Consider the following 21819-nt stretch of genomic DNA (forward strand, 5'->3'; position numbering starts at 1 on the left):
TTTCACATGTCCAAGCTCTCTGCAGCAAAGTCTTTGAACCTGCAGCCACAGAATGAGAGACCACTTGACATGTGAAAGGTAGCACTTGCAGTAATTAGTGTGTTGTAATGTCATCAATGATTGTGACCACTAGAACATATGCAAGTGTAAAGTATATACTCTACTGATTGCCAGACTGCATGGGTATCTAACGTTCCTCAGGTTTACTTCTGGTCACATTACCACACCATTGATGTTGGTATTAAAATGATCCTCCATCAGAGAAGCTAGTGATGAAGAGCCTCTGCCACGCCAGACTTTCATCACCAAGCAGCAACACTTAGAGGTCATATGTTTTGTATTTGCCTGCTCAACCTATTCCTAACCATGGGGCCTTAGGCCTACTGGCCGTGGCCAGTGCATATGCAAGACTGCCAATTCAGAGAAGCATACTAGGTGGAATGATGGCTGATACAGCTACCGGAGCACATTTGTCCTACAGCAAATTGTGGAGCTTTGCCTGGAATGCAGGATTCACAAGGCCAGAATAAGCTATATTTGTCTGGAGGCACGAGCCAGTGACCAGGCCTGTCTGTAGGGACCTAACACATGTTAAGTTTGGATAAGAGGGTTGCGTCACTTTCTTCCACAGTAGGTCTTTGGGACAGCAGGAGAACAATATCATGAAAAAAATCTGTGTGGCACAGGTTGGCTTGCAGGACCTTACCAGAGCATACTGGGCAGGAAGAGGGTAAACAGGTCCCCAAAACCCTTTAGGTGATTATATGGGCCGGATAGCGAGTTACTCAGCTGTGCCAGAAGAGGTGTCGCCCACTTCTGCTCTTTGACCTTACCCCATTCCCTAGCTTCTCAAAGACCCCCGCTGAGAGATAGACAGAGTTGTATCCCTAGCTGAAACGCTGCTCCCTCCAATTATAGGTGGCCTTGTGTTTCCGAACCTGGATGTCACCATTGTAGGAAGACTAGATCCAATTTTACCGGCTGAAATAATTAATGGGTACGATTGATCTTAAAAAGGGTTTGTGTGCAGCCTGGTCACATACCGTAAACTCTTCCCGACTCTTTTGTAAGGCATTGAGGATTGCATAATGCTTTCCCTTACTAGGTCATTGCCTCTTCTTCACTGAGCCACCTTCTCCCTGATGCATACATATTTATCACAAGTTCAGAATAGTTTGCTTAATGTGTGTGGTAAACCAAATGGAATGGGGGTAGCTTGTGGAATTATTGCCAGCAAATCCTATCCTGCGCAGTTATTCCCCATTCTGGGCAGAAGTGTAAATTCGGGAAGTCATGAAACTCCACAGCTAATGACACCTCACTTGTAATTGAGCCAAAGGTTTGATGAGCCAGTGACCCAGGAAGTGGTCAACAGGAAGGAAGACATTTTCCTTAGAAACTCTCAAGTTACTGAAAGCAGCTCATGAGATTTATGAAGACATTTATGAAGGCCTTGCGCCACTAGTACCTTACTTTTTCCCATTTTAAAAGTGATGCACCGGCGGCGTAAGACCTTCATAAATAAGGCCCATGATGGTTTTGGCAGAATCTTACTTTGGATCCCACTGAGGCAGTTGAGGGAAAAACTCATGCATAGATTTACCAAAAAGAAAATAGTCCCCCAAGCAATGAAGTAGTTCAGCCTGCCTCACTGGGGCCCATCACTCTACCCTCCCAATCAAAGATGAGGCAGAGCTTCTCACACTGATGTAGACCAACCATCACTGAACCCAGGTCTGAATGTATGGCTGCCATCTTTGTTATTCTTAAATTTTAAACATATGTATTTTGTTTAAACAGTGCTTATACTATGTTTACTTTCAACATTGACGAGTGGTGTGGCTCTGGCTTGTCTATCACAGAGTGCTATAATCTGTGCTTGTTGATTCCTCATTAGGTCAGTTATGTTGCACAACATGATGTCCTGAGTGACAAGACCCAGTATCCATCCTTTCTACGTACCGTCCCACCCTTGCACTTTCAAATCTCAGCACTTGCCAAGGTATTGAAGCACTTTGGTTGGGCCTGGATTGGAATCTTGGCCTCAGATTGTGATGCATGCTACATGGCGATGAAGCAGATGAAGGAGGAGGTAGAGGGGATGGGAATCTGTGTCTCTTTCTGGGAGAAGATCCAAGACTCTTACTCCAAGAAAAAGATGAGGTCCATTGCTCAAAGAATAAGGAGCTCGTCCGCCAGGGTTATCGTATGTAATTGTGTCGAGCCGGACATCAAGCCTCTTCTACAGGAGCTGATCGACCTTAATATGACTGATATAATCTGGATTTTTCCAACTGCTTTTGTTCTAACTCCTGGATATTTTCCAATGACCTCTTTAAGAATACTGAATGGTTCCCTGATATTTGTGCTAAATGCCCCACAAATGCCAAATCTGAAGATATTTATAGAGAGCCTTCACCCGTCCAGGTACCCAGAAGACATTTTCATCCATTTTTTCTGGGAGGAAGCCTTTGGCTGCAAGTGGCCGGGCAATGCCACCTCTATAGTACCAATTACCGGAGAATCACCGGGTGAGAAGCAGTACTGCACAGGCAAAGAGGTGCTGGATGACCTGGAGTCAATGTTTGTATTGTCTGATATGAGTTATACTTATCAGAACTACCTGGCTGTGTATGCCCTGGCATGGGCTCTGCAGGACATGATGTTGTGTAAACCTGGGAAGGGACCGTTCCTGAATGCCAGCTGTGCGGATGTGGAACATCTGAAACCATGGCAGGTAAGGAGATATAATTGACCAAACTCAAACACTGCAATATGTTTCTAACCAAATATTGAGGGTTTTCATAACAGTAGTGTTGGCGTCGGAGCAGGTCAGTCTTTAATATTCAATCCAAGGCATGCCAATGACTAGGACTGGGAGCGGTGTATTCCTTATACGGATTATGGTGCTCTCCGACAGGACCCAAGTGACATACATATAGGTTCAATTCTGATAATAAGGGCTGTAGCATTCTGATAGAATGACAGGGAAAGGTTAAAATGTGAATATTTATGTAAGAAGTTATGGGAAATATACAGGAAATATGCCATCAATACTTTTAGTAGCAAAGTGTATAATTCATAAGTACAAAGAAAAAATCTATAGAACATCTGGCATAGATTGGCGATCTAAGAATGGGACATGGGGTTTCCAGATACAGAGGAAAGTCAGGGATAGATTTACAATCGTGTCATTGCAGCATAGTTGGCAGCCTTGCTGCAGTGAACTGCATGACACGCAAAGGGCAGGAATGCATAATAGTTCAGTCAATACTATGAATTCCTGCTTTCCCCCTGCTCTGGTGCCCCTATGGCAACTAAGGGTCAATGCAGGCACCCTTGCACCGTGGTTCAACGCAGGCACCCTTGCACCGTGGTTCAATGCAGGCACCCTTGCACCGTGGTTCAATGCAGGCACCCTTGCACCGTGTTTCAATGCAGGCACCCTTGCACCGTGGTTCAATGCAGGCACCCTTGCACCGTGTTTCAATGCAGGCACCCTTGCACTGTGGTTCAATGCAGGCACCCTTGCACCGTGTTTCAATGCAGGCACCCTTGCACCGTGGTTCAATGCAGGCACCCTTGCACCATCGTTCAATGCAGGCACCCTTGCACCATCGTTCAATGCAGGCACCCTTGCACCGTGGTTCAATGCAGGCACCCTTGCACCGTGGTTCAATGCAGGCACCCTTGCACCGTGGTTCAACGCAGGCACCCTTGCACCGTGGTTCAATGCAGGCACCCTTGCACCGTGGTTCAATGCAGGCACCCTTGCACCGTGGTTCAATGTAGGCACCCTTGCACCGTGGTTCAATGCAGGCACCCTTGCACCGTGGTTCAATGCAGGCACCCTTGCACCGTGGTTCAACGCAGGCACCCTTGCACCGTGGTTCAACGCAGGCACCCTTGCACAGTGGTTCAATGCAGGCACCCTTGCACCGTGTTTCAATGCAGGCACCCTTGCAAGGTGGTTCAAGCGTGCCTCTGTTGCGTGCAGGATTATTCCTGGCAGGCACATTCCTCTTTCTATGTGCGCTGCAAAATGCAGCTCACACAGGATGTGGAAGTAATGAGGAACAATAACGATATTTCTCCTTGTTACTCCTCTCCTGGGAGGGCATACCTTTTTGCTGCATTTCAGGTTTACCAATTCCGGTAAATCCGAAAATGTGTCAAAATCCACAGGGGGTGCATTCTACGTTTACAGGACGTTGAACAATGGTGTTCATGCATTACTACACAAATCCATGGTTCTCAAAGTATGCACCAATGAGGATCAAACAAGAAGAAACATTTTACTGCTGAATACCTTTGAAGTGTCTTCAAGCCTGATGGTTGATACATTGTACATGGATACTCTGGGACAGTTTGGATGTCCTTGGTTAGGTACAGTACAGTGGAAACCACTGAGAATGTTCTCCATTTATTTGTGAAACGTTTTGAATTCTGTATTTAGACAAGAAATAACAGTACTAGTCATCCGATGGCGTTCTATGACACCAATTCAAGATGGAGGCGAGTGTAAACACAGTTTCTGTTAGTGTAAGCTCCTTTTTAAATGTATATGAAGTGAAGAAGAGGAAAAAACAGCTCCCACAACTCCCCCTCTGATGACTTCTAGTTCATAAAAATATACTGCCATTTGAGTACAGAGTTCAACGACTTCGGGTTCTTCTTCTTACATTCTCCCAGATCCTTCACCATATCATAGAGATCACTTTGCGCCTCTTCAACTTTGCATCAACTCTCTTCCTGTTTTTTCCTCTTGTTGCTTACAGCTTCTTATACTCAAGTCCACAGCATTGCTTGAATAAAATATCTTGTAAAATTTGAAGGAAGCAAGCACACGTGCAATGCAGAAATAGTATGGCCAAGAGAAGGGGTAAAACCAATTTTAGTATTACTCCACCTACGCTTCCAAGCCACTCCCCTATCGTTGCAAAACTTCTCCCAACGGATTTAAATGGAGACACTATTCCTTCCCAGGCACCTATCCCTTCTAATTATGTCAGTTCCTGTGTTATGTTTGCAGTATTAGCTATGTAGCTGTGAAGCTGCTTATATATGCACAGAATGTATACGCATGAATCACTTTGCAAACTTCAGCCTTCATTGCAAGGAGAAAATCTAATTTAAAACTGTTAATGCTCCAATGATATTAGAAGAAAACCAATCTACTAAAGAAGAAAGCTTCAAACTTAACATAGTTTCATGCAAATCCTATTGATGATATAAGAGCTCCAAAGATGTCACTAAGGATCGGATCAAAGCTTCATTTTCTCTGTTTCTGCAGCAATCAAGAGGCAAATCAAGTGTGTTAATGTGATAGATTCTGGGGAAAACTAGAACTGCAATACAACTACCTACCCAGTTGTGTGGTAACTGAAAATGCCTCTAAATAAATATTAATGCGCACACTCTTTCCACCCACATTTCTAGACATGTTGATTCCCTCCTGCTTCCTTATAAATTCTTCACACTCTCAATACTCAATCTTGGGGATGGTTCATTTAAAATCCCCTCACCCTTCCCAATATTGTGTTCTGCAGTAGTTTTCTTTTCCTCTTTCTCTTCATCGACTCTTATCCTCTCATTCAGTAAATCTACGAATACTCTCTGTCATCTTTATCAATTTTACATGTTACATCATGCATCCTTTAGTGAGGAGCGCTTATATTAATTGAACCAGTGAAAACATTCATTGTGTACTCACACTGATTGATCCATTGATGTAAAAGCCTTGTGAGAGTGATGAACATGTTTAGTAGCCAAGAAATACATATTTACATCATTCACATTTTTTATACTTTCCAAGATAGCTTTCTAGAGTTTTGTTTATAATAAAGGTTCAAAAATAGAGAGCATAAAAATGTGCAGGACGGGGCTTAATTAATACATGCTGACCCCTCATCTGCAGGGCTGGAAGGTAAGAACACACATAACAGTTTTCTACCTGCATATCTCTCACGTAACTAGCTTGCATTTGGAAATGGACATTGTAGCTAGAATACTCTCAATGTTGTGCAACGAGTGAAACTTTGTTTTCCTGTACTGTTATTGACAACAAGTTTAACTGAACTCTTCATTGTGGTATGCAAGATTTTACCACCCAGTAGATAAATATCTAACATCCATCCAGTCATAAAAACAGAAAAGGCTACCATTAAAACTACAAGTAACAATTTGCAGTGTTGCTGCACTATGTTAACTTAAATCAGATCAAGTAAATATCAGAATCTTAGATTGGAGCATATTGTCCTTTACAGTTACTGTCACTATTCTGTGCCAACCTGAAGCCTAATGCTCCAATATCCTCTGACTCTTACCCTAACTCTAGTCCAGTGATTTACATAAATGAGCTCTTTGGATAACTTGCCTTGGCCTCAAGGAGGTTCATCAATGTTGGTTGGACAATCACTGGACTCCAAGTTGATTTTGGCTTGGTATGTCCAATCCGGGCCTGAATACTTCCGATTGATCTTCCTCTTTCTTTTGGGTCATTTGGAAATAGTCAAGTCAATGCTTCAACCCGACCTCAGTTTGATCCTTTTGCTCCGGCTCCTCCAGTTCACTAACTTTCCTTATTGTCTTAGGTCCATTTATGGTTGTCAGTAGTTCCTTCGGAGATGATGTAAGCTTTGGCCATCCTTCCTCGGGGAGCCTCAATCCTTGGAAATACTTGAAATCGTAAGTTCTGACAAAGCTGATTCACTCTCAGAAGTGGAGCTTTCTTGTGCCACACTACCATCTGGCTGCTGGAATCCTGACTTTGGCAGGCTTGTTTCAACCTTCCATAAGTTTTCACAATCTCAATGAATGTCTATTCTTATTCCACTGGTGGTATAACACTGGTTAGTGGAATAATAACATCTTTACCTGGTTCTCTCCGCTGAGGATTCTCTACTAATGGAAATTGTGACCCCTCAGACTAGTCTTCTTCTTTTTCAGAAGCCTCAGAAACTTCAAATCCATGGTGGATGGCTCGAGGACTTAGAGGATGCTGGTTCTGCTTCTCACTCTCCAATGGTACTCCAGGTACAACTTGCAGACATGTCCAAAACTACAATGGCATCTCTGGTCAATTCTTAGTACTCTGCAAAACAACTACATGATCTCATTTTTGAAGTGAGTTCCTTTCCGAATCAAGATGGACTGACATCCTAAAACTTAGTATTAACTCCTGCAGCAATAGTTAAGCAACTGTCAGACTATCACATCTCTTGGTGTGGAATGCCTGAACCATTTGTGAGTCACCAACCGTGGTCACCAACATTTTTAACACCTTTTTCTTCTGGTTGATAGCGCAAAGCTGACACAGACATATTGCCATTGATTGGAAATAAGGATTGTACCAGTACAACTTGGAAGTTGAGGCTCTCTCACCACATGTGTGATTCCCTGCATGTGCTGTACCATAGAAGGCTATATGTAACCAGGAAAGGTAGGGCTTGAATCAGTAAGGCTGAGCCAGATAGACAAAAAACAACAAGATTGCCAATACTGATGATTCTTTTTAACCAATGAATGCCCAAAAGTGCAGGGAATCACATTTAAAAAAACAACTTTAATTTAATTTGCATCAGAGCAGTCACATCATTTTTCATTTAAAAGTGATTCTCAATTTCAATAATACACACACAATAAACATTTCTTTAACACAAACAATTAATACAACAAAGCAATTGACAATACATTCAAAGAACACATTTCTTTGATACCATTTAGACAAAGACTGAGACCACATACAACACAGAACATAAAATGACGAGACGTTCAAAGACAAAAGACATTAATTAAAAAAATAGAAAATTGAAGATCTCAAGATCTGTTGATCTTTAGTAATTGGTAAGTTGTTTTATGGAACCTTGTAAACATGCAATGTTGCACACACTGGTAGGGCTTAGATCAAATTACAATCTCTGTTTTTCTTTTTTAGTGTTTGGTCCTGAGGAGCACCTCCGATTCATTGATGTGATGTTCAAACATGTTGATCAGTATATTTCTCTTTCCAAATAATTGTTGTTATATATTCATGTCATGGTTTCTGCTCACATTTAAGGAGAGATAATGCTATTGACAGATTTCTTGCAGAAACATGTCTTGTTTTTAAACATTTACACTGTTTGATGTTTCAAATTTCTATTTTTTGAATTAATGTATTTTGTGTATGAAAGTCTAGTCATTTTAAGTTCTGCGTTGTATGTTGTTTTCGACTGGAGAGTGATTGAATTTAAGAAAATGAGGCACCAAAGGGGCATGTTCATTTCAACACCAGATCTGGTTTTGTGTTGTGAAAGACGAGTCTTAACTTTTAGGGTAGTCTGACCCACAGAGAGGAATTTGCAAGTGCACCGCACTGCATAAACAGAATTTTGTGAGTTGGAGTTCGCATGGTCCCTGGGAATGTTCACTATGTAGTATGTAGGAATTGCCTAGTGTTAAATGTCAAATCGTACATTAATATATCAATCAATATAGGCTAGCTAGTTTAAGGGAAATATTTAGGAGACTCAGGTACGTCAGCAGTATCAATGAGGAAAAAACACTGTTTTCCTTTGAAAGCCCTCACCCACCGACCTAGTCGGTGGCATGCTTCATCATCGGGCCCACCACAGTGGCACCGAATGTGCCCCGGGTGTGCTTCAACGCCAGGTGACTGCGGAGCTGGTATATTGCTGAGTGTGCAGTGAAGGGGTGTGAAGGTGAAAACTTAAAATGCTATCCAGGAGGTCCCAGCACCCGAGGGTTTAGCAATATTTAATGAACTGGGCCTCTGTTAGCAGGTTAAAAAGGCAAGAGGACGTTTAAGGGAGAGTTACAATGACCTCCAGCGTCCAGTGTGGTCTACATGTTTCAATCAGTGCCTTTTATTCTAAGCTGGCTTTCCTCAGGACCAAAGAGAAATGTGAAAGGTGCAAAATTATAATAAACTATATTTTAAGTGAGTGTTGTTTTTTCTTTCTATGTGTTGCGCACGCTAAGGCGCTGTAACTGTTAGAGGGGGATTCCCTCAAGCTTTTCTACACAGAACACATAGGACAGAAACAAGACGTACATGGAAGAGTCATATTAGGGTTGCATAAAATAAAAGAACCACTGTTAGCCGGCTTATAAGGTGGTGTGCGACCTATATGCGGCTATGGGGAGCTCATGGGGACTCCATAGAGCTTGTGAGGGTATACTGAACCATTAGTGAGGGGTGGTGGGCTAAAAACGAAATCACAAGGTGAGGTACAGGAAAGTATTGGTACTAGATCCTCACTCTGTTATTTCTTAGTAAAAAGCCTCATGGGTCGCCTGGCAGAGAAAGAGACCCTGTGGGGATAAAAATGAGATATGCAAGGCTTTCTAACCTGTAAGGAGAGAAGATGCTTACCCCAATTGCAGGATTTAGAGGGTTACTCACGAGTAGTTCGGTCTGGTTCCTCCTGGGACCTATTCGTCCATCCGCGGCGCCCGAAATGCAGTGAATGGGCCGCATTGTTTGTTTTTTTATACTCGTCTCGTAATGTATTTCACCTGTTCGAGATAGAAAGAGAGGGAGGTATGCGCGCAGATCGCCAGGTACCTGCGTTGTAAAAAAATGCGTTGTAAATACATGCGTTGTTACATGACCCGCGTTGTAAAAACCGCGTTGTAACAGTATGCGGAGTAAAAGTCCGCGTTGTAACATCATATATCCTGTTTACGTTGGCCGGCAAACACACCTCCAGCGATCGCGTTGTCAACAGACGCGCCGACGCACAGCGCATGCGCAGAGGAGGCTCGTTCCTGCACATGCGCATTGACGCGCTCCACGGCCTGCGCATGCGCGATCCCACACGCTGCTTCCCTGCACATGAGCAGCCCACAGCAGCATGACATGGCGATCTGCGCGCATACCTCCCTCTCTTTCTATCTCGAACAGGTGAAATACATTACGAGACGAGTATAAAAAAACAAACAATGCGGCCCATTCACTGCATTTCGGGCGCCGCGGATGGACGAATAGGTCCCAGGAGGAACCAGACCGAACTACTCGTGAGTAACCCTCTAAATCCTGCAATTGGGGTAAGCATCTTCTCTCCTTACAGGTTAGAAAGCCTTGCATATCTCATTTTTATCCCCACAGGGTCTCTTTCTCTGCCAGGCGACCCATGAGGCTTTTTACTAAGAAATAACAGAGTGAGGATCTAGTACCAATACTTTCCTGTACCTCACCTTGTGATTTCGTTTTTAGCCCACCACCCCTCACTAACGGTTCAGTATACCCTCACAAGCTCTATGGAGTCCCCATGAGCTCACCATAGCCGCATATAGGTCGCACACCACCTTATAAGCCGGCTAACAGTGGTTCTTTTATTTTATGCAACCCTAATATGACTCTTCCATGTACGTCTTGTTTCTGTCCTATGTGTTCTGTGTAGAAAAGCTTGAGGGAATCCCCCTCTAACAGTTACAGCGCCTTAGCGTGCGCAACACATAGAAAGAAAAAACAACACTCACTTAAAATATAGTTTATTATAATTTTGCACCTTTCACATTTCTCTTTGGTCCTGAGGAAAGCCAGCTTAGAATAAAAGGCACTGGCTGAAACATGTAGACCACACTGGACGCTGGAGGTCATTGTAACTCTCCCTTAAACGTCCTCTTGCCTTTTTAACCTGCTAACAGAGGCCCAGTTCATTAAATATTGCTAAACCCTCGGGTGCTGGGACCTCCTGGATAGCATTTTAAGTTTTCACCTTCACACCCCTTCACTGCACACTCAGCAATATACCAGCTCCGCAGTCACCTAGCGTTGAAGCACACCCGGGGCACATTCGGTGCCACTGTGGTGGGCCCGATGATGAAGCATGCCACCGACTAGGTCGGTGGGTGAGGGCTTTCAAAGGAAAACAGTGTTTTTTCCTCATTGATACTGCTGACGTACCTGAGTCTCCTAAATATTTCCCTTAAACTAGCTAGCCTATATTGATTGATATATATAATACTGGGGATACAGGCTAGCTTATCTAGTCCTCTCTCTCTTGTTGATCTGTATACCAAATCGTACATTAAGCAATTGCTGGAATGATAGTATCCCATGGTCTTTTTGAAGCCCAACATAGAGACCGGATCAGGGGAATTGACTGTGGGTAAAAAGGCTCGTACAAGGTGATCACCTATATTCCAGCCTCTTTTGAAGAAAAACAAGGGTTGTTCTTTTGTAATGCCTATTGATTGGAGTAAAGGCCAACGTTTTTTAATGATTTTGGTAATCCAATTGATCTGTGTACCAAATGTTGTTACAAAAGGAATTATATCCATCTTTTTGGCAGTTTGAACTGCAAGCAAACACTCACGATGATTGTGCCACTGCCTTCAAGAGATCTTTTTATTAGCCTTGGAGGATACCCCAGAGCTTCAGGTTTTTAGGCTAAACTGTCTGCCCCCCAAAAGTAATCTGATTGAAATCTACAACTCCTGCATATGCACAGGAATTTACCGAAGGGCAATCCATCTTTCAGGCCTTTGGAATGATGAATTGGTGTATTGTAATAAGGTTTTGCAGGCAGTGGGTTTGGTGCAGAGTTTAGTTGCTAATTTACACACATGGGGGTGATGGGGAAATCTGAAAAGCCCACCTGCTCATTACTTGAGTGCAATGTCAAAATGAAATTAGGAGAACAAGAATTGAGCCAATCAAGGAAAAAGGATAGGTTGGATCCTGACAAGATGAAAAAAATATCATCAATGTAATGTCTCCAATCATGTACATTGTAAAAATAAGTGTTTACTGTGCAATCATATATGTTGAGTCTGTCAAAGTTATCAACATACAAAATTGCACAATTGGGGGCTTAAGAAGCCCCCATCGAAGTACCTTTCACTTTCATAAAAAACTTTCCATTAAATTCAATTTAGTTGAAAGTTAGACAGATGGTCAAAAGATCAATGATAAATTCGGTTGGAACATTAACTGGACCAGGTCTAGTTTGAAGGGCTTCCTGGATAGCCTCCTGCTGGATAATGTTGGTATACAGGGACTCAATGTCCAAGCATACCCACACTTCAGCATTTAAGTCAAAGTCCAGATGCTCGAGCTGGATGATAATATCACCACCATCTGAATGGATACCAAGCCCTAATGATAACATGTATATACTTACACAGTTGTTCAAGTACCGAGCCGTAGCCTGAAACAATAGATCGGCCCAGGGCGGAAGTAAGATCTTTATAAATGTTTAGTAAAGTATACATGACCGGTGTCCTTGGAGATTTTGCATTAAGATAATCAAATTCCTGGCTCCTTGAAAAACCACTGTGTTTAGCCCTAGATGTAACATCAGTGATTCGTTTTTTAATTTCAAACAGGGGATTGGATCTCAATATTGTATAATGATTGCAATGGACAACTGTTTAACTACCTCAGCCTAATATGTCACAGTTGGTTGATAACAATCCCCATGCCTTTGTCGGCTGGCTTTTTGATTAATTCGTTGTTAGACTTTAAGGTGTGAAGTGTTATGTGTATTCTTTGTCTAAGAAAAAGGCTTTAAGTCGTAGTTTACAAACAAGTTGTTCAATTTAGATGTCATAAAGGCCAGTCTTTTCCGAATGTACAAAACTCATTCCTTTTCTAGGTATTGCAATTTTCGGGATTGACAGAATATGATTAGTAAGGATAAAAATAGGAATGAGGGCAGCATTGGGATCTGCAGTAGAACTATTCACTCTAGAGGTGAGCGCCTTTGGTAGAATTTCCTGCACATATGGCATCCCAGGAATAGAAATTCCATTGTTGTGTTGCCTGTCTGATTTTTGCCCGCCCTCTTCCACAAACAGGTGAGTATCCCGAGGTTGATGGATTAGACCCCAGGACTTCCCTTGTGTTCGATTCTTCTGCTGAACCACCAAACGAGTCAGAGAATGTAATAGCTGTGCTTCTTTTGAAATGGCCCAAAGTCTGATAATCTTCAAAATATTGTTGTTTGGGTTGTGAAAAAAACTCAACCAAATGGTAAGTATGTGCTTTTTCTTGATTAAAGTTAGTAATGTCCTTTTGAATTTTATTAGATTTTATTTGCTAAGTTCAATCCTCTCAAATTCAGCAGTGGTCTCATTCAAAATTTCAAGGGCAGTTTTGGCATCAGCGATTTGGTTCCCCTTGTTTATCTTTCTCTCAAGATCATAAATAATCTCCAATTCCGTTTTACTATGCCCTATTGCTGTATCAATGTCAAGGGCTAACCAATGACTAACTCCAATGTGACTGAAACCCTTTTGAAACGTGGATCGTTCATAAAAATCACTGGGACATTACACACTTGTAAGCCAACTGGATTGGTATCTTTTTTAAAGGTATTCATTAATCATTAAGGCATGAAGTGTAGTTCAAACATGTTTCTTCTGACATGTTTGTAATTCATCAAGTACTTATGACAGGTGCAGCTATAAGAGGTCCCAACAATGATGGACTGCTTTTTATCTTGGAGATATATTCCTCTGAATAAATTAGAGTATCAACATTAGTCATAAAACTTTAGATGTAATGTCAAGGTACACAGGCCCTCACAGCAATCAGCTTTACAGAAGTGATTACTACAAACAGGGACAGCCCTATTACCAGAACCTGGGACAAAAATAAAGACTATAATCCTAACAAAGGTTCAAGTACAGAATTACACTAAACATACATTTAACTAATATTAGAAATAATCAAAGCATGAAAAGATTGTAAAAACTGCATCACGTAAAGCAAATTATGCAAAATTAAAAAAATACCCCTACACAATAACAAAATATATGCAAATTGAATGAAAAAATAATATAAAAGACAATACAATCATAAAATGATGGTGCTTTCATAGTTAGACTACAGTGTAAACAGAAAAAAATGGCTGAAGAAAAAAGGATTCACACAAAGACTGATTGGACAAAAGTCGGAATTGAGTCAGAGTGGCAATGTATTAAAGAACAATTTTAAGCATCAAAGGTCAAAGTAAATCATGCAATTTTGTAGGTTTAAAAATCATGGCAAATGCAGAGGAGAGAGAAAGAGACAGTGTGAAGATATAGTAAGCATTATAGCCTCAGCCAAAATCAAAGATGATCCAGAAGATGGCTGAGGGAGACCACCCACACATGTCATGACCCAAGGGATCAAATGTGCAAGGTAGTCCGCCAAATGGACTTAAGAGCAGATCATGTATACTCTTTTAATGAGGAACCATTGACCACAAAATAATGACATTATCAGGTGGTTTGACCACAGAACATGATGCACTTTGGCCACTTCTCGGAAATATTAGGAGAAACTATTGTGTTTTTATCTAGGAACCTGATTCAATATTGCTATTTTATGCCCTTGTATGGCTATAATCAATAATATCCCTATAATGGCATAAGAATCAGATCCATATTTAAGTAAATAGCCCTTGCAGTGAAAGGCATGGCAAAAAGCTACTTCCTTGGATTCCTAGAAAGCACAAAGAGTTCTTTCGACACACCAAACCTCCAGCAACCTGGGAAATCCCCAATTGCTTTGTTTTGATTTGTAATAGAACTCCTGTGAGCACTGTAAGAACGGCAAGTTCTTAGTGACATCTTTATTGACGTCTTATGTCCAAACCTTACGTCAAACTCGGCACCTTTCAGGTATAAATATACCAACGTTGCCTTAAGCAAATACACGGTGGTGGTTTTGGAGCAGAGCAGCTATCTACTTGCCAAGAGCCCAGCTGATGCGAGAAGCCCACGGACACTGCCCCTCCTCTTTGACGCGCTGAGAAAGACGCTGTCTTTTCTCCTGCCGAGAAAATCCTGCTCCGGCGTTTCCAGCCTACCCTTGCGGGTGACTGGGATATCGAGTCCTGAAAGAGAGATACCAGACCTCCTACATTCTATTCCCAAGGTACAGTGCTGACTAAACCCTTAAAGAGAATTCTTGAATCAGATTCTTGGCAAAACCAACTTAACTTAAACTGCTACTTACTTACTCCTTCCAACGTATTAGGCTTAGGTCAGGTACACCAGAGTAGGCGTATTTTAGAAGCACCAGTTGAGCACGTTAGTCAATGTATATATGTATGTATATATTTTATCCATTTTAAAGTGTCTTATGGCTAAGAAACCATATCAATGCTTTTACAGTATTATTTCATAATACTCCTTTTACTGTACGTACTTTACTTTATAATAAGTATTGCAATTGTAGCAATTAATTTCTCTTGCATGAGAAGGAAGACTGCTCAATAAATAATACCTTTTATTGAAAACGCCCGTCTCTCTCTTCTCTGCACTCTGGTGAAACTAAGAACGCACATTTGACTGAGTGAAATAGCTGTCTATTGTTTTCACACGACTCTAGAGATTCACTCTTATTCTGGGGGAGCAAAGTTGTCATGTTATATGGTTGTCGGAAGCTGAATCCCTTCTTGTCTGAGCCAGGGAAGCTTATCCTCCCTATTCATTCAAGAAAGTTTCCAGTGACCTCTGAGCTAGCTGGCGCAAACCTAAATTAAGTTTAACATAGTCAGTAGAGACCTAGATGACCTCAGTCCTACGTCTACACTGCTGTTTGTGTTATTCCAATGCGCAGAGCCTATTGGGAAAATAGGAACTACACTACATGACACCCAACATTTGGTAAGGCGATCAAACTAACGCAAGACGTTAGAGTAACTCAGTCGTGCTTTTTCACACAGACCCTTTTTCCCATAAATACTCCAATAGACGGCTGGAGTGGGTGAAAGGTTAAAATCCGCCGGAACTTAGTAGGAAGAGATTCCTATGTAGAGTTTTTGGTTTAGTCAATGTTGAAGGATACAGTGTTCCAAAATATTGTGCACCTAATCTTTTGTTTCCTTGGAAACCTGCTCTGCAAGCTTTCATTAAAACAATGTCAAATAACGGCAACAGCAACGAAACCGGTGAAGCCGCAGTAGATGCGAATCAACGGGGTTTCGATGGTACAGGGTTTAATGAAAATGAACCGGGTGCAATTATCATCACGGCAAATCTAAGAAGAGCTATAACTCTAAAACTTATAGAAAACGGACTGACATCATGAGGTGGTACAGTCATATTCATGATAGAGGCACACGAATATCGGCAGACAGAGGTATTTTATTCATGGATAAACTTTCCAGCAGCAAACACTGCAACACACAAATTCCACTATTACAAAATAGAGGATCCTCCAGAAGAATACACTCCCTTTGAGGATGTTGAAATCCCACTAAATTACCAAGAGCACCTGCTCTGGTTTAAAGGCGCCCTAAAACATAATGATCACATCACCAGGCTCTGTCCACTAGGTAGACCAGGAGCAACGTGGCCGGTTCTAGCCAGCTGCACACCACATCCAGACATTGATAAAATGTCAAGCGAAGAATTCTTAGTTAAAACAAAAGAATTAACAAAGGCATATAGAGAGTTAGTTCAATTGGCAATGGAGGATATAATTTACCTCCAAACATTGAAAGAAACAGATATAACAGACCAACCAATTGAACTTGCCAGAATCATAGAAAAATGCTATGAACAATTAGGTAGAGATAGTTTGGGTGGGAAACCGGTAAACCCCCAACTACTTGAAAATTCTGAAAAGATATTTATTAAAAATAATCTAAACACTCCAAAAAAGAGCTGGGATGGAAATAAACAATCCACTCCCAAAGAAAAAAGATTCCAGTCCAGAGGAAGGTCTCCTCGGTGGAGGGAAGAACTCCGAACCGAGAACACAAGTCTCCTCAAAGGGAGCCCTCTGAAAACAGATACAACCTTAGAAATAGGGATAATTTGAAAAAGCCTGATAGATATCAAGATATTGATACACGTCCCTCTCGATCTTTTCAGACTTCCTCACAGAAATCGGAAAGAAGAGGATGGTCAGAACACAGGGAAGAGCACGTCAAGTCCAAAGACAAGGACCCTGCTCAAACAGACTATGCTAGACAGCGCAGCAGAAGTGAACATAGCTCGCAAGATCCTGATGAATCATCTGGAGACAGTGGACACAAATGAATACATTCAGGTGGAAACTGCAGATACCAGAGTTAGCGAACCTCATAAAATATACGAAATAACATTGTGTATAGAGGGAGATAAGACAAGGAAGGTAAGGGGTCTGTTATGGGATAACCTCTCAAAAGGCTATGACATCCTATTAGCTGAGAAAGAATGGCCACCAGAGTTTGTCAGGGAGTGCCCTCATGGCGAAGAAATGATTATGCCTGCCTTCTCAAATCATATTCCAATACATGGAAAATACATATATGCGAGAAAATGGGCAGTAGCCCAAGCACCTGCATTATATAAGAATCATGTAGGATGGGATGAGGACTCTACTCCTCACAAAATGCAGTTAAAATGTCAACCAACTGCACACAGACAGTATCCAATTAAGCAAGAAGCTAAAAAATAGGTCAGGGAGATCTTAGATCAACTTGAATACCAAGGGGTGATTGAAACATGCACCTCTCAAATGAACAATCCTTTGTTTCCTGTCTCCAAACCAGACGATTCATATCGTCTAGTCTTGGACTACAGACACCTTAACTCATGTTGCAAGACATTTGCGGTACAAAATTCACACAGTGCGGCACTAATGAATAACATCATTCTCAAAAAATACAAAACAACTTTGGACATTTCTAATGGATTCTTTTGTCAAAATATTGCACCGGAAAGCAGGTATTTAACCGCTTTCTCAATAATGGGGTCACAGAAAAATTTCTGTCGACTCCCACAGGGATTCAAGAATAGCCCAGGATTATTCTCAGCAAGAGTAACAGAGTTACTACAAATATATGATGATGAGGCATTATCTTATGTCGATGACATCTATCTCACAGATGATGACTTGGATACTCCCTTGAAAAGAGTGAACACCATAATACTTGGATTCGCAGCAGAGGGTTACAAATTCAACTTTAAAAAGTCATGAATTGCCCATCTAAGTGTCCTATTTTTAGGATATGAATGATCAATTGAAGGCAAAAGCCTAGCAGACAACTTCTTAGAGAATTGCGCTTTACGCCAAGCACCAAAAACGCTGAAGAACTTACAATCGATACTAGGCTACCTGAATTTCAGAAGAACTTACATTCTGAATGATGCAGAGAGGGTTAAACCTCTCTATGAATTAATAAAACCTGATTTTAAACCAATCAATTGGACTCAGAAACACACAGAAAGTTTGAGATCATTGCAAACAGACATGTTAGCTAAAACAAAATTAGAAACTCGCGACAATACACGCAACCTTGTAATCCGGGTCATCCCAGGAAGTTGCGGATTCACGTACCTGACCTCTAATGAGGGAGAAACGGTACCAATAGCTTAAAAATCACATTTGTACACAAAAGCTGAAATAAAGTTCAGTTCAACTGAAAAAATTCTAACTGCGGTTCAGACTGCTGTAGCAAAAGAAAGGGCCCTAGCACAAGGTAAACAAATAATAATCGTTACACCGATACCAGCCCTAGAAGCGGTAACAAAAGCAAGCATTCCAAATGCTAAAGCACTATATCCGAGATGGATCCAATGGGTTAATTCTCTTGCTGCAACAGAAGTAGTATACAAATTTGATCCTAATCTAAAAACACAAGAATTTCTACAATATGAATATGAATGTCCTCTGCCAACCGAAATCCTGCCTCTAGAACACTACGGATGTATAATATATACAGACAGATCAGCACAACCCGCAGTTGGGGGTAAACAAGCTTACAGTGCTGCGTGCGCGATTGTTAAAGGTCGTTGGCACAAAGGAAAATTTAGACCACTGGTCACTAAAACGCAATCTCTAGGAGATTGTACAGCTCAGCGAGCTGAACTACTACCATTTAAGATGGTGCTTGAAAATACTGATCGCAAATTCCCCACACTTATAGTGTGTGATTCATATTACTGCGTTCAGTCTTATAATGAATACTTGCAGAATTGGGTTGAAAACTGGTTCAAAGATGCAAAAGGTGGCATAATCAATCATAAAATGCTTTGGGAACAAGTAGTTCTTTTACAAAAAGAACTACAAAAGACTCACGTGATACACACACTGAGTCATCAATGTGACGGTGTTCACGTTGCGGTGAATTCATTGGCTGATGAAGCCGCGAAGGCAGCTGTGCAAACGGCTTCTGTAGCTGCTATAACCCGGTCAAACACAAAAATAGACAGCAACATACTACAAGCTGTCAGTATGTCAGTAAAAGATGACAGAAAAACACTCCCGAAAGGCTTTCCAGTAAAGTACTCACACATAACTGATGCGAATAATGTTCCATTTGCTCGAATCCCTGGAGTGGGGGATAGGGCAATTCCAAACATGGAACACAGGTTAGGACTAATTACAGCGGCACACAAAGGGCTTGCTTCTGCACATGCTGGTGTTTCAGCTACAATATCATTATTAAAACAGAGATATTGGTGGCTGCGCATGAGAATACAAACTAAGAAATATGATCTAGAATGTGAAATATGCCAAAGAATGAAAGTATCAACTGTGAAACGACCGGAGCAGACACCCCTTCTAATCTCAGATAAACCATTAGCATGTCTTTACCTGGACCACTGTGGTCCCTTACAAAGGGATGGTAACTATAAATATATCATAGTCGCAGTGGATTCCTGCACGAGATTCATTTGGATGTGGCCCCAGCGCTCGGCTGACGCCAGAACTGTTATAAAAGATTTGCAAGTCTTTATCGGCACATACGCAATTGGCATGCTACATTCTGACCAGGGTCATGCTTTTGGCTATTGAGCTTATATGGAGGCCATGACCCGCATGGGCATTGCATTGCGGTACTCTTGTCCCTTCCATCCTGAGGGATATGGGATTGTGGAAAGAAAAAACCGAGACATAAAGCAATCTATAACGGCAAAGATATTAGGTTCGGGTGATGGGTGGGTCCGACATTTAACAAATGTCTAACGTAGTCTTAACAATCTGCCAAGAAATTCTCTAAAAGGTTTCAGCCCGTACGAACTATTGTTCGGAACTAGAATGTATATTCAGGATTTAGACAGTCAGACTTCAGTGGTAGAAGATAAGAAAAAATGCATCAGAGATCGTTTGGCTGTTTTACAGGACTTAAATGAAACAAGAAATGCCCTGAGCAACATAAAGTTAAAACAACAGCCAACAACCACTGAAGATACACCACTTGTCCCAGCAAGACCTGTCTGGATTCCAAAGATTGTGGATCTGGTCAGAGAGAAGATCGTGGTGAAGAAGGAATTTGGGCCTTCCTTCAGAAAAGCAGTACCTGTCTTAGCTGTCAGCGGAACAAGATCAGTTGTACTACCGCCCCTTGCTGGTAAAAAGGAGAACCAAGTTGTATCCATCGACCTGGTAAGACCACAATCATGTGGCCAATAATATGTAGTAGGCCCAGTGGACTCCAAAGAATTAGCAGAACTCCAAAACTTGCTACAATCCAAGAGGTCAAACTTAGAGACTAATCACATTTGATAAAACTGCAGTGAATAAAAAAAGACTATGCAACAATGCCACGGAACTTGTGCCTCTTGAAACCCAAATTGAAACAGTTTGTCAAGAAACACCAGTCAACTACGATGTAGCCTCAGACTATGCTAATGAAATAAAAATTGAAAAAGCAATTCCAACAATTGATAGAACTGCATCTGGCTATTTTATCAATTTCGATAACTTTTCTGAAGATCCAAGCGAACCTGAAGAAACTCCAGCAACAAAAACTTTTAAAGACAAAGCAACAGAACTCTTTCATCAACTCAAAGAAGCATATCTGAATGCACCATTAATTGAATTTTGGATTATATTAGGCGTACATATACTCCTTCTTTGTCTAATTTTAGTTCTAATTTTAGGAAAATGTATTACAGTACAATGGACACAGCAAGTCAGTACATCAACTTGGTCCTAAAGCCACACAAGTCATCTCACATCGAGAAAAGAGAACTATCATCAGTGAATGTCACAGCCATTCCAATACCCGGTGAGGTAGTTTGGGACAAAACGGATTACGAAATCTATGGCCCGGTAGAACTCTTGAAATATCCACAGTAATTCAAGGTTTCATTAAGTGACTTTGTAAACCAAAGTACATTCTCTGATGATTGGGACTTTGAAAGCATAACTAATATGATGTCAGATTTAGTAATGTCAGCAAAATTTACAGAACATGATTATTTACAGGGTTTATCGAACTATGAACAAATGTACTGCTATAACCACAATGCACATCACTATTTGCATAAATCTGCACAACCTAGAAATGTTTTTAAGCATTATCAATGGGAACATTGTGCAACTCCACCTAAAAGCAGTTCGAAAACATTTGATGAGAAATTCCCATACTTCTCAGGGTTTCACACAAGTGATGCAGAAACATTTTATTATAAAGTGTTAGATAAAACAGGGATAACAACTATGTTGACAAATACTAAATTGATTTATTAGGAAACATTTTATGAAAAAATTATTACATTTGGTTTTGATTTCTGGAAAAACAACATTGAAACAAAAACCATCTGGGGTACAAAAGAATGGCAGGTCCAAGGTTTAGGAGCATTATTTCGCGCCTGCATGATCCCAGAACAAATAATGTTCTTTTTTTTTTGTTTTGTTTTTTTGTCCTCATATTGCGAAGCTCTATGTGCTCGGAGTTTCAGGTGAATACCTCTAGTTTTTATTGTTCCTTTCCGTTTCTGCCCCTTGGTCTCTCTTGTCTGGGGAGTTTATCATCTTCCCGATGATTTTTTTAGAGGAGTACCCTTAAACCGTCACATAATTTAAACTTCGGTTTCAAAACAGGGGGGAGCTAGCCATTATGGCTACTCAACAAGTACCATACTTGTTCGCCAGAA

The 21819-nt window shown here is 41.2% G+C and overlaps 1 protein-coding gene across 1 annotated transcript in view; it reads left to right on the forward strand.

Moving 5' to 3' along the window:
• The first annotated feature begins 2065 nt into the window (after nucleotides 1-2065).
• LOC147718194 (extracellular calcium-sensing receptor-like) overlaps nucleotides 2066-21819 on the forward strand; it is a 129124-nt gene continuing 109370 nt past the window's right edge. Inside the window, exons 1-2 of the mRNA XM_086967158.1 lie at nucleotides 2066-2737; nucleotides 6949-7035. Coding sequence (XP_086823284.1) covers nucleotides 2066-2737; nucleotides 6949-7035 — 759 coding nt within the window. The remainder of the gene's footprint in view (nucleotides 2738-6948; nucleotides 7036-21819) is intronic.

The sequence above is a fragment of the Lissotriton vulgaris genome, chromosome 4_1 (genome assembly GCF_964263255.1).
Source record: "Lissotriton vulgaris chromosome 4_1, aLisVul1.2, whole genome shotgun sequence".
NCBI lineage: Eukaryota > Metazoa > Chordata > Amphibia > Caudata > Salamandridae > Lissotriton > Lissotriton vulgaris.